We start from the raw sequence: 14,890 nt of genomic DNA on the forward strand, positions 1-14,890 counted from the left end.
TACAGGACTGTGATGTAAGTTCCTATGGAATTCAGGGGTGTTGGGCTTTCCCCACCTCTCCCCACAGGCACTAAGATGCTTCTGAATGATACAGATTTTATCCCCCAGCTTCTCCAGGAAAGTTCATTTCAGTTCTGCTGGTTTGTCTGGCACTGGTGCTCCAGACCTGGCTTTCCCTGGCTTTCCTCCCTTTCTGAAAACACCCAATCCCCTATTTCTGACAGCACTGTGTCCCTGCACCCCAATGTCCCCTCTCTCTCCTGTCTGGGCTCTGCCTCAGTCCAGTCCTGCTGCTTCCCCAGGCTGCTTCAGCCTTCCTGTCCTTAGTCCTTGCCCTCACCCCAGACCTGCTCAGGTTCTCCCTCCAGGGGGAACCAGGGGGATTCCCCTCAGTGCCATTCCTGCTCCCACCACAGACCTTCCCATGCCTCTGCAGGGCTGGATGGGGATTTCCTCTCTTGCTGCTGCTCTCACAGGCAGATTCCTTGTTTTGTGCTGCCCATCTTTCCCCTTTTCTAACAATCAGAGCTGATTTTTCCCACTCTCCCAGCTCCCAGGCAGAGCTTTGGGAATAAGGTCAGCTCTCCATGGCTCCAACACATGGCTAGAGGCAATATTGGGTTCATCCCCTGGGACAGAAATTGGACCACAACATTTTGGAGGAGAAAGCCCTACTTTTTTTTCCCCCTTTGACTTGAAATTTAAATGCTGTTCAGCATCAAGAGTAAATTTGGAAGAGCCAGCCGTGGTAAATTTATCATCCTGAAACATAAATGTTTCTTCTCTGCAGAAGAAGCAGTTGGCCTAAGGGACAGCAAAAATAAGTTAAAATGACAGCCTGTTCCTCCTACCTTTTATTTATTTTTAAGTTTCTGCTCAGAAACTATGGGTTCATCCAAATGCTAAAAGCCTAATGATCATTTTTTTCCTCTAGATTTTTTCATACAGCTAAATCACACACACCAAAAAATGAAATACTGATTCGTTATTACAAAGCGTCATGGAAAGGAGAAGATTTACCAAATGTCTGAAAAATTCTTCATGTGCATATCCATATACATGATGTCAGTAGGATATTGTTCTACAGCTGGTTCTCATTTTGCTCTGTGACACAGGAACAGAGCACTTAGAGAGCCACCACAGAAAATACCAGCTGAACATTTGTTTTTGTAGTTTAAAGAGAGTTATTAAGAGCCTCAGCTTTATAATTCTGTGGGAAATTGTGGTTGAAGTGGATCCATGAGTCACCAAACACGGGTGCTTATCGTCTGTCAGGGGAGGTTTTGGCCAAAACAGCAGGACTGGATCCCTGTCACTCCCAGAGCCCCTCCAGGCTGTGTGACACACACTGCCCTGCCCTGGGCACCCAGACACATCCAGTGACTTCAAGGAAATCCACTTTGGAAGGTCACACACCATGGAGGAAAACAGAAACCCAAAAACCCAAAAACCCTGTATCCAATCTCCCCTCCAGAAGCAGCACTGTGTGTCCAGGGCTTAAAGTGCTTTGATCAAAAGGTCAAGAAACCAGAAGTGAAGCTCATCAGCCAGGGCAAGAGTGCTGGAGGACCAAACCACAGAGCAGGCTGCCTACCCCAGAATAGCAGGCAGACATCTCTGCATAGCTCTCTGATGACAAGTCCCTGTCCCAGCAACTGGGATTGGGTACTGTAAATGCTGCTAAATAAAGCAGGAAGGTGTTGGAAAAGGGGAAACTCAGGTTACTATGAATTGTTTAGCAATTCTAAAACGGTTCTTCCTTCTTGCAAAGAGTGAATCCAGTGCAAACATGTTAAGCCTAAGTGTAAAGCACTCCAAGGTGTAGGAGTTGTTTTATTTATTATTCCTTGTTTGGTTAGAGAAGAGGAAATAGTGATGTGAAAGGCTCTTTGCAATTATCAGAAGAGAAGAAGGGTGAGAAACCTACATATCTGATAGATATAATTACAGAAATCATATCAGGGGTGCCAGATGGGCTGGCTGGGGAGTTTGGGATCAGTTCACCATGGCCTGATGGATCCCCTCTGCTCTGGAGCTCATCTGGGTCAAACCCACAAGCTCCTGACCTTCCACCAAGCTCACTCTGTGTCCTCAGCCCTCCTGGGATCCCTGCAGCATCCTCACAGCCAGCCAGGCATCCCCTGGGAGACTCTGCAGGAGCTTTTCCCACTGTGGAGGGAAAACAGGGCTCAAAGTAGCCCATCCTAACCTCTCCAGTCAGTGCTGCTGGGATTGCATCCCTGCTGCTGAGCATCCTGGACTGAGCACTGCCTAAAAGCCTTCAGGAGAACTTTTATTCCCCTTTGATCACATCTTGCTTCTGAAGGACACCAAGAAGAGTCCATTGTGATGAATTCCTGTGAGAAGTCTGCAAGGGAATTGAACTGTGATTGCTGAGGTTTTCTCTCTGATGCAGAACGTGTGTGTAGAGCAGTAATGAGCCTGAAATTCTTCATTTTGAAGCAGGCACATGTACATAAATATCACCTTAAAAATGGAGCAGAAATCACAACAGAACCTTCTATTTCCTCACACACAACACTCCACAAGCACATTCTCTTCTCTCTACTTTCTCCCACACCAACCAAGGCCATGGCATCACAGGAGAACTTTATGCTTTAAAACCCAGCAAACTTTATGAGGCTCCCAGAGCAAAGTCAACATTCCCCCACAATTGCTACTGACCCTCATAATTAACTAAATGGAAAAATGGAGAGAAAGCTCTAGCTGCTGCCTAATATACTTTTAATACATTACAGATGTTCCCCTGATTTTACTAACTGGAAACACTTCATAACTTGCATCCATAGCCTATTCCCAGTGCAGCAGTTAGGTTCCACAAAGCAGTAATCTTCTCAGCCCTGGTAGCAGTCCTAAGGTCTGAGGGGGGAAAAAACTTTACATTGATTTTCACTTTCTCAGGGATTAAATAGAAAAAGGTGACCTGACACAAAGTGTTTAGATTATATCAGTAAACAGAAAGGAGTGAGAACTGGAGGAGAAACCAAAATCCAGCTCCAAACCACGGCTGGAATCACCTCAGAGGTGATTGCACTCATGCTGTACTCATGTACAGGAAAGCAGAGGCATTTGATAGTGAGAACATGAAACCACTGGCTGCCTTTGTAATGTTTTCCCCCTTGCAGGAGAACTTCCATCTCCGGGAACTGGAAGACAAACACGGGCTCTGCCATGCTGGAACAAATTGCTATGTCAGATAAGTAAGTCCAGTCTCATGTCAAAGGTAATTAAAGCAATTCTCGGGGTTTGTTTGAAATTAATGTTGAAGGAAGCACACTGTTGGTGCACAATTCACAGGAAGGGCATGTCTGGTGTTCATTTGGGGGAAAAAGATCTCTCCATGGGATGGAGGAGCACTGTCAGGGGTTCCGTGGGGCTGGCTGAGTTAACTGCCCACTCTCAGCAGCCCTGGGCTGTGTGCTCCCCTGGGTTCCTACATCCCCATCTGCACCCAGAAAAACACTGCAATTCCCTGCAGAAAGTTTGAATTAAAGATTCAGCCTGTCAGCCATTTCACCTGGTTCATTTGCCCTTTTACCCACCAGGCTTACCCCATGCACACTGTTTTAAACTCTTCTCCCTCTACATCCTCTGCTACAACCAAGCAATCCAGTCTTCACTTTGCCTATTTAAATCCCATTTCTCTTTCCTACTTTCAATCCCAAATTCCTTACTTTTCATTTTATAAATTCCCACTGAACTGCTCTGTGAAGCTTTTCCCCCCTGGTGCTGGGACACACTGAAGCTTCATTTCCCTTGTGCCATCGTCCCAGCTCTGTGCTTTGGTTTGCTGTGCTTTTCCCTTTCTCTCCCATTCCTATCCTGGATAATTCTTGCAGTCCAGTTGAAAACATTCCTGCAGCACCACTGTGAAGCTCAGAACTCCTTTCTCAATACTCCTCATTTGCTCCACAACACATAAACCTCTTTTCCCTGCAAAACAAAATCAGAGGGGCTTTTGGATGGCTGTGAATTTTCTGTTGTTCAGCTTCTCCCAAGGCTGCTACTGGGGGAGCTGAAATAAAGTCTGTACAGTGAAAGTGTAATTTAAAAGGTGTTTTAAAGTTCAACAGTAGTCCTGGTTTGGGGGTTTGTTGGCTTGGATTGATTTTAAAGTCTGGAGCCTACAACTCAGTCCCTCTTACGAGCTGAGGGGAGCACAGGAACTGAGGCACTGCCTGCCCTGGAAAGGTGAAAACAAGAAAGACGGGAATTCCAGCTCTCTGCTGGCCAACCCCTGTCTAGACTGTGTCCTCACTGATCTCCCCTCTGGGGATGGACTGGAGCCACATTATTTTCTCTTTCTCCTTCCCCTCCCACCTCCCTCTAGAAAGTGAGGTTATGTCTTGCCCGGCAGGGAAAGGCAGCAGTGAGCTCTGGGCTGTGTAATTACAGCCCCTGGGCTGTGTGGGAGCACAGGAACTGCAGCTCTGCACCAGGAAAGCAGTGCCAGCAGGAGTGGGAATGCTCCCCTCGCCCTGCTCCTCCTGGGAATGCTCCCCAGCTTTGCCCCTGCTGCCCTTGCTCAGGGAGAGTTGATCAGGGATAACTGAACTGTGGTCTGTGAGATTTTCTCTGTGATCTATGAGATTTTGTCTCTGATGCAGAATGGGTGTGTGGAGTAGAAATCAACCAGAAATTATTCATTTTTAAGCAGGCACATGTATATAAATATCACCTTAAAAATGGAGCAGAAATCACAGCAGAACCTCATTGCTGGGCAAGCTTTGCTCACACACAACACTCCACAAGCACATTCTCTTCTCAATCAACAGGGATTTCCCCATTAGGCATTGGCCAGCAACACAAACCTTCCTTGATGCTGATGAGGCCAAAAGCATGGCCAAGGTGGATGTTTTCCCCTCAGAGAAAAGGGGATTTTGTGGGATTGCCCACAGAGTGTTCAGAGCACAGCAAGGCAGATGAGGGGAAAGAGACTTCTCTGAAGAGCCAGAGTAGCTTCGCAGCACAGCAAAACCCATCAGACCTGCTGCACTTTGCTTTAATAGAGCCCATGAGCGAGGAGGAAGCGCCTGGAAGCACTGCCTGAGGGGCACTGCTGGCTGCACACAAACCTCAGCCTGGAAATGTGCAGAAGGAAGAATGCAGCAGGAAAGGACAGCAAGAAGCAGAGGAGCAGCACATTCCAGGGGCACACTTGTCACCAACCCCTGTCACAGAGCTCCTGCTCCCCAGAGGGACAGGGCTGTGCCAGCAGTGCCACCTCACCTGGCACAGCTGATATTCCTGATCCTTTATCTCCTGCCAGTCCCAAAACTGCTGCTCCCTCTGCCTCTGGGAAAAGAGGCTCTGTGACCTTTGGTCAAACCTACAGTGCAAGCCTTGGGGTTAAAACACTCCAGGCTGCTCCATCCAAAGCCTCTCTTTCCAAATGTATTTTTCCAGCTCTGTGTTTGTTGGCAGAAGATGGACCATTAAAAATGCTTCCATAAATCTGATTGATGTTTTAGTGTTTTAAAGAAAGCGTGTTCATTTTTGTTTTCATAAAAAGTCCAGACATTTGCTGTTAAAGACAAGTTTTGTTGTCCTTGTGACTTTCTAAGATACACAATATTTTACAGCAAAAAAAAAGTTATTTATAAGCAAGTGCATGCACAAAGTCCAGTCAGTCAGTGCATCTACAGATGTTGAAATTGTCAAGCATCCAAAAAGCCCTCTTATATTGGACAAAAACCATGTTTCTCACAGGAAAAGAAAAAAAAAAACCATTATTTTCATTGTTGAGATATTACCATCAGGATCTTTTCAAACAGTCATATCAATTTCTTTGTATTCTGCTTGAAAGAAAAACTTTTCCGCTGGAACAGATTTGAGAGGAGAAAATATAAAGAATGTGACTTCATGAGTTTACTTGAAAGGATGCTGTTACCGAAGATATTTACACATGAGTAAGACTCTTAGCCCAGCAATGAATTACCTTTGATCCTACAGTGAAATCAAATGCTTTGTTTATTACAGTAGGGGATTTTTTTCTGTGGAAAATACAATGAGGTGGCAAATCTATCATCAGGGCTCCAGGGCTGGAGCAGGAGCAGGGCTGGGAGAGGAAATACCTCTGCTTCAGACTCAAGTGTGAGTCGAGGAAAGATGAGAAGTTTGTGATAAATGATTGCTTTAAACCTGGGGGTGTTTGAGCAAATCACATCCTTCCGTTGGTGTCACTGTGACATCAGCCTGCGTCATCCCAGCAGCATTTCCTGCTGCCTGCTGCCCTGCCCAGCTCTGCTGGGAGGCACTCAGCATTCCCAAAGATTTGGGGGTCCTGGGGTTCAGCCCTTGCCTTTGGGCTCTCAGCTCTGTGCTGGTGGCTCTGCAGCTCTGCCCTGGATCACAGGAATTGCCTCACTGTTCCCCTGATAAATCCCTCCTCATGCCCTTGTTGGCCAGAGAATCTCTATTCACAGAGAAAAAAGCAAAATAAATCACATTGCTGCTTGCAGAATGGGTGAAGAGTCCATCCCCAGTTACAAAACAAACTGAAGGATTTTTGTGCTCAACACTGCACCAAACAGCCTCTTCTGGGGAGTTGTAGAATTCCTTGGAATTCTTCACGTTCCTGTTGAGTTTGGCTGCAGTCATGGATAACCCAACATGGAGAACACAACCCTTGCCTGATGTTCCACAGTCCCCAGAATGTCATTTTTGGGTTCTCCCACACCACCTGCAGGGCTGTCCTGCTGGATTTGTCCCTCTGCTCAGCACTGTAGGAATGCTGCCAGCCTGGCTGCTGGGGAACCCAGCTGGGGCTGAGATTTGGGATGGAGAGTCTCGAGTTCTGCCCCGGGAACCAAACCCACCCACAGCTCAGCCACTGCCCAGGCAGTCCCACCTGAACAGGGCATGGATGCACAGCCCTGAGCTTCCCAGGAACAAAAAAACAAGCTCTATTCCCACTTTCTGATCCCCCCTGGCACCCCTGAAGCCACAGAAATGGGTCAGGTGGAAAATCCTCCTCCTGTGGAGTTGTGTTTCAGCACCATTTATCCTCAGCTGAGAGCAAACTGGTGTTTGAACCAGTGTAAAAGCAGAATAAACTGGGAATGGCTCCAGCAGGACACTGGGTGAGGATGCAGAGCCACAGCTGTGCTGGAGGCTCCTGGGAAAACAGTTTGCTGCTGCTGCTCAGAGAAATCCAAACTCAGCAAAACTGACAATACAGTGACAATTCTGAATTTAGGGTGAATGTTATATTAAATGCATTATTAGGGGAGCCTGTGGAAGATCAAGAGCCCGATGAGACACTCACAGAGGAAATTCTTTTTCTGCAACAGGTACAAGCTTTGGGTTGACACCTGCTCTGAAATATTCGGTGGGTTGGATATCTGTGCTGTCAAAGCTGTACATGGGAAGGACGGAAAAGATTATATTTTTGAGGTAAGCAATCCCACTTTTTTTCCAATATTTTTGTTTTTACGTTTTACACATTACAAACACCCAAGTGAAGAACCTTTCTGATAGCTGGGCTTTGGCTAATTTGTATTTCAGGCAGGGCTGTGTATTTTTGGGCACTGCTTAAATCATGATACAAAGCCACAGCTCCGAATTAGTGGCAACACTTGCTGGAAAATGTAACCATATAGATGGGAATGTCTTCTGGTGTTGGAGGAAACGGACACCGAGTGCCAAACAAAACCAAATGTGGATGGCTGGTTTTCCCAGCCCTCATGATTCCTTTCCTGAGCAGTTCACCAGCTTTTCCTGGAAGGTTTATAGATAGCACCACCCCAAGGGAACCCCAGCAAAATTATACCTTGCTGGGGAAAGGGAGATTAGGAACAAAGTGGAAACAACTTGACTTTTTCCTAGCCTAAGTATTGCCCTGAAGATCAGAATCCTGATGAATCAGAAGTTTTAGCTGTAGGTAATTTTGAAAAAAAACCTAAGTTTTTCATTTCCTTTGAGTTTATTGGGGAGAAATATCACTTTGTGTAGCCATAAGCTGTCATCTCTTGTCTATAACACAATTCCTTCAGCATCTTCCACACTCCTAGAATTCTATTCAGGAGGTAGGCAAGGATCTTCACAGTCTCCCCACTCCAAAAGAAGTTAATAAAGCAAAAGTAAAAACATTTTTTGAAGCCTCAAGAGTAACCTGGAGATGATGAATTAACCCTTTCTTGCTATTTGTGTCTATTTACAACAGAAAAGCTTTGCAGAAGTAAAGCCTTTTTTTTTTTTTTTTTTTGGTCACAGAGTTAAATAGCTCTGTATGTTTTCCTCTGCTCTGGTTTCACAGATCTATCTATATCTATCTATCTATCTATATCTATCTATCTATCTATCTATCTATCTATCTATCTATCATCTATCTATCTATCACTATTGCAATTGCCAATCATTCCCAAATCAATAACCCTCTAAAGGGAGCAACTCCCAGGGTTAAACAAACCCAATCAATCGCTGCCTCCCCAGGAGGACTTCAGCAAAACCTTTTTCTTTTGTCTGCTTGACCAAATCAGAGCTCAGGGGTTGTTATTGTGGCAGAATAAATGTGATATAAAACTGTAGCATGAGATCCCAGATCCCACCCTGAGCCTCTGTGGCTCCTTGGGGTGATGAAGCTTTTCCTGAGTTTCCTGGTGAATATGGGATTGGAAAGAGTGAAAAAAGGGGTTTTCCCCTTTCTGCATCCAGGCTGAGGATGTAGAGGATTCTGGGGATCTCTCCAGAGGAATTCCTGAGCACAGGGTTTGTTTTGGGTGCTGCAGCCATGGTGTGCCTTGGGCATTCCTGATTCCTGGGAAAATGGGGATTTCTGCTCCCAAGAGAGCTCCTCTCCAGCTGCTGGGCTTTGCAGCCTCCCTGTGCCACTGCAGGATGCTCTGCAGCTCCCACAGCCCCCAAACCTCTCAGAGGACGGGGCTCAGCCTTTTCCTCACCTCCAATCACCTAAATCAATTCAACTGGAGAGATTTCATGCTGCTTTGGCAGCTTTTATTTAACCCAATACATTTCAACCTCGCTATTTGAACTATACAAGAAAGAAATGTAGATTGTTTTCAGATAAGATCTTGGCTATCCTACCTCATGGGATACGAGTTAAAAACTGAAAGATTGCTTGTGAAAAGACACAAAGCTGGAGCAGGAGTGCATTTAGCATGTATATTCTTGTAAGAACTGGAGGTTTCACACACAGAAAAGTGTTGGCTAAAGCTGCTCTGAGAAATGATTGGCACTGCTGAGTCAATCCTCCTGATATCTTTAATTCCCTTATTATTTCATTTTTTTCTTTCTATCCTGCTCTTCCTGCAGGAATGCACCCAAACCTTTCCTGTTTCCTGTGGCAGTGAGGGATGTCTCCCTGATTGTAACACTCTGAGTTAGGAGGCTCCTGTCAGACTCAATGCTCTTCATTTTCACTCCCTGAACTTGGCTGTTCCCACATTTGTGATATTGCACAATATTTTTAATTTCTGGGCCAATCCAGCAAGCACCAGAAGCCCCCACCGAAGCCTGGCACATAAAATAAAACCTGCCAGGCTTGGCATAAAATTTATTTTATAAGATAAAACCTGCATCAGGCCTGGGAGGTCTGCTGGGTAGGAGGAGCAGGGGAAACATTTTTAAAAATTAAACAGCCACTGCAAATTGTGTCATGGACCAAGAGACTGCCTCACTTTCTGATTCTGAACAAATCTCCTTTTCCATGCCAGAGACATGGAAATTTAGAATTCTAAACCCCAGAATTCTAAGGGCTGCAGGATGCATCAGGAGCTGAGTTTACAGAGCATTTTAATGAGGGTGCAGAAGAGATGTTGCAATTAAAAAATAAGGAAAAGAAAGAGTGGATGGAAATGTGATAATTCCTGCTGTTGTACAGAATCAGCTGAATTGTTTGGGAGATGGCAATGCTCATCAGCAGGGATATTTGGGATCTGTGAAAGGCATTGAAATGTGGGGCTGTTTGCAAAATTCCCACCCAACAGAACATCTGGAAAAGCGATGATCGTTTGGTGCTAAAGAGGCAACTCACACCCACACTTATTACTCTGCAATTTTAACTGAATTCTGGGCCACAGCGAGGAGTGGGAAACTGTCTGCAGCAAGATGGGAAGAATTTTCTCCCTTTGTGTCCTTTCAGAACAGGAAAATAAAAGTTCTTACAGCTGGCATGTGCTGGCTGAGCTGCAGGGAGCTGAGCAGGGCAGGCAGTGAGTCCATCAGTGCTGGAGCTGTGCCCTGGGGGGATGTCCCAGCCCAGGGAAGAGGAGGGGTTTGGTGTCACTGACACCTTAATCCTGCACACATCCCCTGGCAAGGAACACACAGACTGCCTCAGGGCATGAAATAATATTTGCTGCTTTGTCCTTCCTGATTTGCACTGGGAGCATCCAACAGGTGTGACCTCCAGCAGGAGGACAGGTGACAGGTGTGTCACCCAGCCCTGCAGGGAATGGGGATTCCAGGAGAATTCCACTTCACATATCCACACCGACTTTGCTGAAGACAGGAGGGACAAGATATTGAAGTGATTTCGTTATTCAAGCACAAAACTGTGTTTTTCCGGGAAGTTTTGGGCTCTTTGCAGGGTTTTAGGTGGAGAATATGAGAGGTAACTTTGCCTTTTAACAGAACAGGTTTGCTGAATGGAAAAAATCTGCCTTTTCCAGAGGAACACAGGGGTTCCCCCTGCCTGTCACTGCCCTGCTCCCAGGAATTGTCTCCAAACTCCTCCTAGGGAGGAATAAACTAATGAAAGGATGCCTCAGCCCAGCAGAGGAGCTGGCAGGTGGATCAGGAGGAGGGCCAAGCTCTGATGCTGTGCAACAGCCTTGTCTCTCCAGTTGGTGTCTGTTCTTTCCCCTCCTTGGGAATTCTCAGTGCCAAGCAGCAGCCAAGCTGTAAAACAGGATTTTTTATTAACACAGCACTGCAACCTGCAGCTGTTTGACTGCCTCCCCTCTCCTTCCTGATAAAACATCAAACCAAGGTCCATGCAGCTGTTAACTCCTTGAATATCAGGACTTTTCCCCTTTCCCTTTTCCAATTGACACTTTGGAAGTTTCAGCACTAGGAGGAGAAGAGCATTGTTTGTATTTCTGGCCCTACAGGATTTTATCTTCCCCGTTTCATTCTCAGAAAACCAAATTTCTGGGAAACTCAACAAAAACTCAGAGTGTGGTGTTTCAGTTTCAGAGAGAGCAGAGAGAGAGCAAATCCTTTACAGTAGCCTCACAAAAATCTGCCAAATTTTGCTCCAGGTTGAACAGGCTGTGCAGGTGCTTTATTCCCTCTTGCTTCATTTTGCCCTGGGCTAAATTAAAATTAGCTCCCTAGTGGTTTTTGACTCAGAAAGGCACAAAAATAGGACTTGTAACTTTAAAGTGTCTAAGATACAATTCTTGAAATAAAACAACTTTTTAATTACAATTTTCCCCAAGTTTATGATGCATTAGTGCTGAATTCATGAATCTATTCCTTCATGTGCTAGAAAAAATCTGTTTATTCCATGACCTTATTTATATTCTGGAAGTAACATATTTAATCCATTGAAATTTTCCAAATACAATCCCAGAAACTATGACATCAACCCTTATTTTAGACAGAAAATTAAATTAAGTGTATCTATGATGGAGTTAATGAAGGGGTTTTTAGCTGAATGGAGCAATAACTACTGATCTGCATGAGTAACATCAATATTTGGGTTCCACCCTAATAATTTTTCACTGATCTTTTTTATTTATTGTCAAAATACCCAAACTTTTAAAAATTTAAACTAACAGCAATAACACTGTTTCCACACAACCACCTTAATATTTTCTTTTGTAAGAACCCCACTTAGTTACCAGGGGGTGAATACAGGTAAAATTCACATGCTGTTAAATTAGCTGTTATTTTATAGATTGAAACAATCTCTTTCCCATATTCTCTTCAAAGCACTATTATTTTTTTCAGCCACATAAACTGCATTCTCTATATATTTTTTACCTTTTTAGAAAAAATCAACTACATGTGCAAAAGTTCACAGCATCCAAATCCAATGATTTTGATTGGAGTAGAAATGATTTGCTTGGTTTGTTTTCATCCCAGATGAACCCAAGGCCTCCCAGATTGGTCTGTAGGCACTGAATCCTCCACCCAGGAATTCCAGCTGCTCCTCCTTCTCCTGCAGATGTTATTCCCCCATTGCAGCAAGGACTAAAATTCCCCAGCAGCCAGCACTGGTTTTCTGCTGGATTTTCCCCTTCCCACTTCCCAGGTGTGGTTCCATTCCCAAGGACAAATTATTCCTGCTCTGGAGACCTCAGGGAAAGCCCTGGGATTGCTCCAGATCCAGCCACTCCCTCATTCCTCAAAAATCCCACCATCCCTCCTCAGTCCCATGTAGCCTTAACCTCCCCAAAATCAGAGTGGTTTTTAGGTCAGGGATTTTCCTGTGCACAGAACTCCCCAATTAAAACCTGCCAGCCTCTGCCTTTGCAACCAAATTCAGACCATGATTTTGATCAGTCAGAGGCACCCAAAAAAGCCCCACAAAAGCAGCCCAGAGCAGCAACCCCTGGGTGATGCTGCCATGCCACAGCTGCTGTGCTCATGGGGCAAAGGGATGGTTTCCCAACTTCCCACCCTCCCAGCCTTCAATCCTGCCTTGATTCTCAGTGAAGGGAAGTTCCTTCCTCTGTACTCACCAATTATCTCACCTTCTCCTGGAATTCAGAGATCTTTTCCCAGGAGATCCATCTGTCCTGCAGGATTCCCTGGGCACTCTGGCTGTTCCTCTGGAATTCCAGCATCCTGGGAAACTCCTCTTTCTCCCTCTGCACCCCCTGCTCTTCCCCTTTGCCCTTCCTTTCTCCTCCCCAGCCCTTCCTTTCCCAGCACTTCCCAAAGCTCTGCCAGGCCATCCCAGCCCCTGGGGATGAGCACAGGCTGCACTGGGGGCAGTGCCACTCGGAATTTCTCCCTCAAACACGATGATGTGGTCCCTCTGCAGTTACTGATACCTTATAACTGCACTGCCTCTTTGTAAATCCCATCCCATTTCCCTTCCTAATCACCAAACGCAATTTCTCTTCTTTTTCTTGCCAGTCTCAGTCTCACAGCCTGAATTTTGCCTATTTACCTTTTCCACTAATATGTGCCATCAGTCCCTGGGTGATAAGAGAAATTCATCCCAAAGAATTGGCTGCTGAAATGGAAATACGTTGATATATAAATGAAAGCTGCCAGTACTGTGCATTGCCTGTAAATCATAGAGACCCATGTTTTTACTGGCATCTGCAAAAGTAACGTATTTGATTTTATAAATTACAGATGTCCTCTTTTTTTACCCTGTGAAATCTTCTTAGTGGGAAATTCCAATATTTTAAATGGCTGAACTATATGCTGAACTAAAAACTGGCTGGTTTTAACTGGGATTTTAAATCTAGCACAGGCTGTAAATAGACTATTTATAAACAGGGAGCTTTGTGTGTGTTTAAACTTTGTCAGGTCTTGTAGAGGGGGGAAATGCCAGCCTGACATTCCTGTAGGCACTCAGGATTTAAAAGCTGTTAGTGTTGCCCCAAATATTCTCAAGATACATTTCTGTAAAATGCACTGATTTCCCTTAGCTGTCATTAATTCTGTACTAGGAATGGAAATAGACTGCATTCTCTTAAAGGGAAAAAAAATACACCAAAAGCCACCAAGGCAGGAGTGGCAGAGGTGCTCTCCTGCCATGTCTTTGGCCAACAATATTTGTGCCACTGTGGCAACAAACCAAAGCATTTTAACAAGGGCAAAACCCATCCGAGTGATAAGAGATTGAAAATGGCCAATGGCTCTTCTTTTAATGCCAAATCGTATGGAATCTGCCTCAAGATGTGGTTATGTCTGAAAATTCTGTATTTAAGGAGTGTAAGGACTTCTCTCCTGGAGTTTGCATGAAGATGTGACACCTCAGGATTTCCTGTTTTCACTTTCCCCACATGTTCTGCTGAACACCTTGGCAGCATCTCCCAAAGGAAGCTGATGTGTGAACTCGAGCTGTAGAAGTCCTTAAAGGCAGAAATTCAGCCCCAACCCCGTCCAGATCCTAATCCTGTCTAATCCCTTAGCAGGACCTTATTTGAGGCAATTTGTTTCACAGTCATTCCAAGTAATTGTTTTAATGTAAGTGGATGGTAAACAAAGGGAGGTTTTCTTTGCCTGCCTGTGAAACTTTTAACTGATATTGGGTGAGAGGGGAGGTAATCTACACCCTACAGCGTATATTCTCAAAAATAGCTCTCATTAAAACATATCTTCAAGGGTGGAAGGTTTTTAGAGCACAGACAGTCCTCCCTCTCTGGAAATCAGACAGTTTGTAGTGAACAACCAAACAAGCAAAGCTTTCTAAATTCAGGCATTATTAACACTTCACAGTCCTGGTGCTTTGCCTCCCTCCAGGCTCCATGCAAATTCCTCTTGCAGGAAGCAGCTCAGGATCCAAGCAAGTGGATCTTTAGGCATTATGGCAATTTTAACAAGTAGTAGGAAGGGAGCAGAAATTAACATTAAAGAGCCACACAACCTGCAAGGCCACATTTTACCCCTTCAGAAATACCAACCCTTACTGGGTCAGTAGCTTTCTCTCGATCAATTAAAAACATTGAGATGCTCCACTTGCAATTATGATTGTTAAAAACTGTGGCAAACTTTCAAGAAACTTTCAGTGTCCATATTAAGCATTTCTCCACTACTGCTGATGTGGCCCTAGGGTGGAAGACCATTCATTCATTTCTAGGGAAACATTTGTTCTGGAGTTCAGTTATTATTGCACTGTTTACTTTGGGGTTATTTTAAAGCCTTTTGGCTGTGAGGAAGCTCAGAGGAGACCTCCTAGATCTGAAAATCCCAGCTCCAGCCTTGCCAGCGTTTTGGTTGC

General features: G+C 44.9%; 1 protein-coding gene across 1 annotated transcript in view; it reads left to right on the forward strand.

Annotated features, from left to right (window-relative positions):
• The window catches only part of SYN2 (synapsin II), a 162,197-nt gene that overhangs the window by 123,044 nt on the left and 24,263 nt on the right, over positions 1–14,890 (forward strand). The window contains exons 8-9 of the mRNA XM_085073065.1: positions 3,147–3,221; positions 7,314–7,416. Of these exons, the coding sequence (XP_084929191.1) occupies positions 3,147–3,221; positions 7,314–7,416 (178 nt within the window). The remainder of the gene's footprint in view (positions 1–3,146; positions 3,222–7,313; positions 7,417–14,890) is intronic.

The sequence above is a fragment of the Lichenostomus cassidix genome, chromosome 12, assembly GCF_008360975.1.
Source record: "Lichenostomus cassidix isolate B80296 chromosome 12, HeHo_3.0, whole genome shotgun sequence".
Taxonomy (NCBI): domain Eukaryota; kingdom Metazoa; phylum Chordata; class Aves; order Passeriformes; family Meliphagidae; genus Lichenostomus; species Lichenostomus cassidix.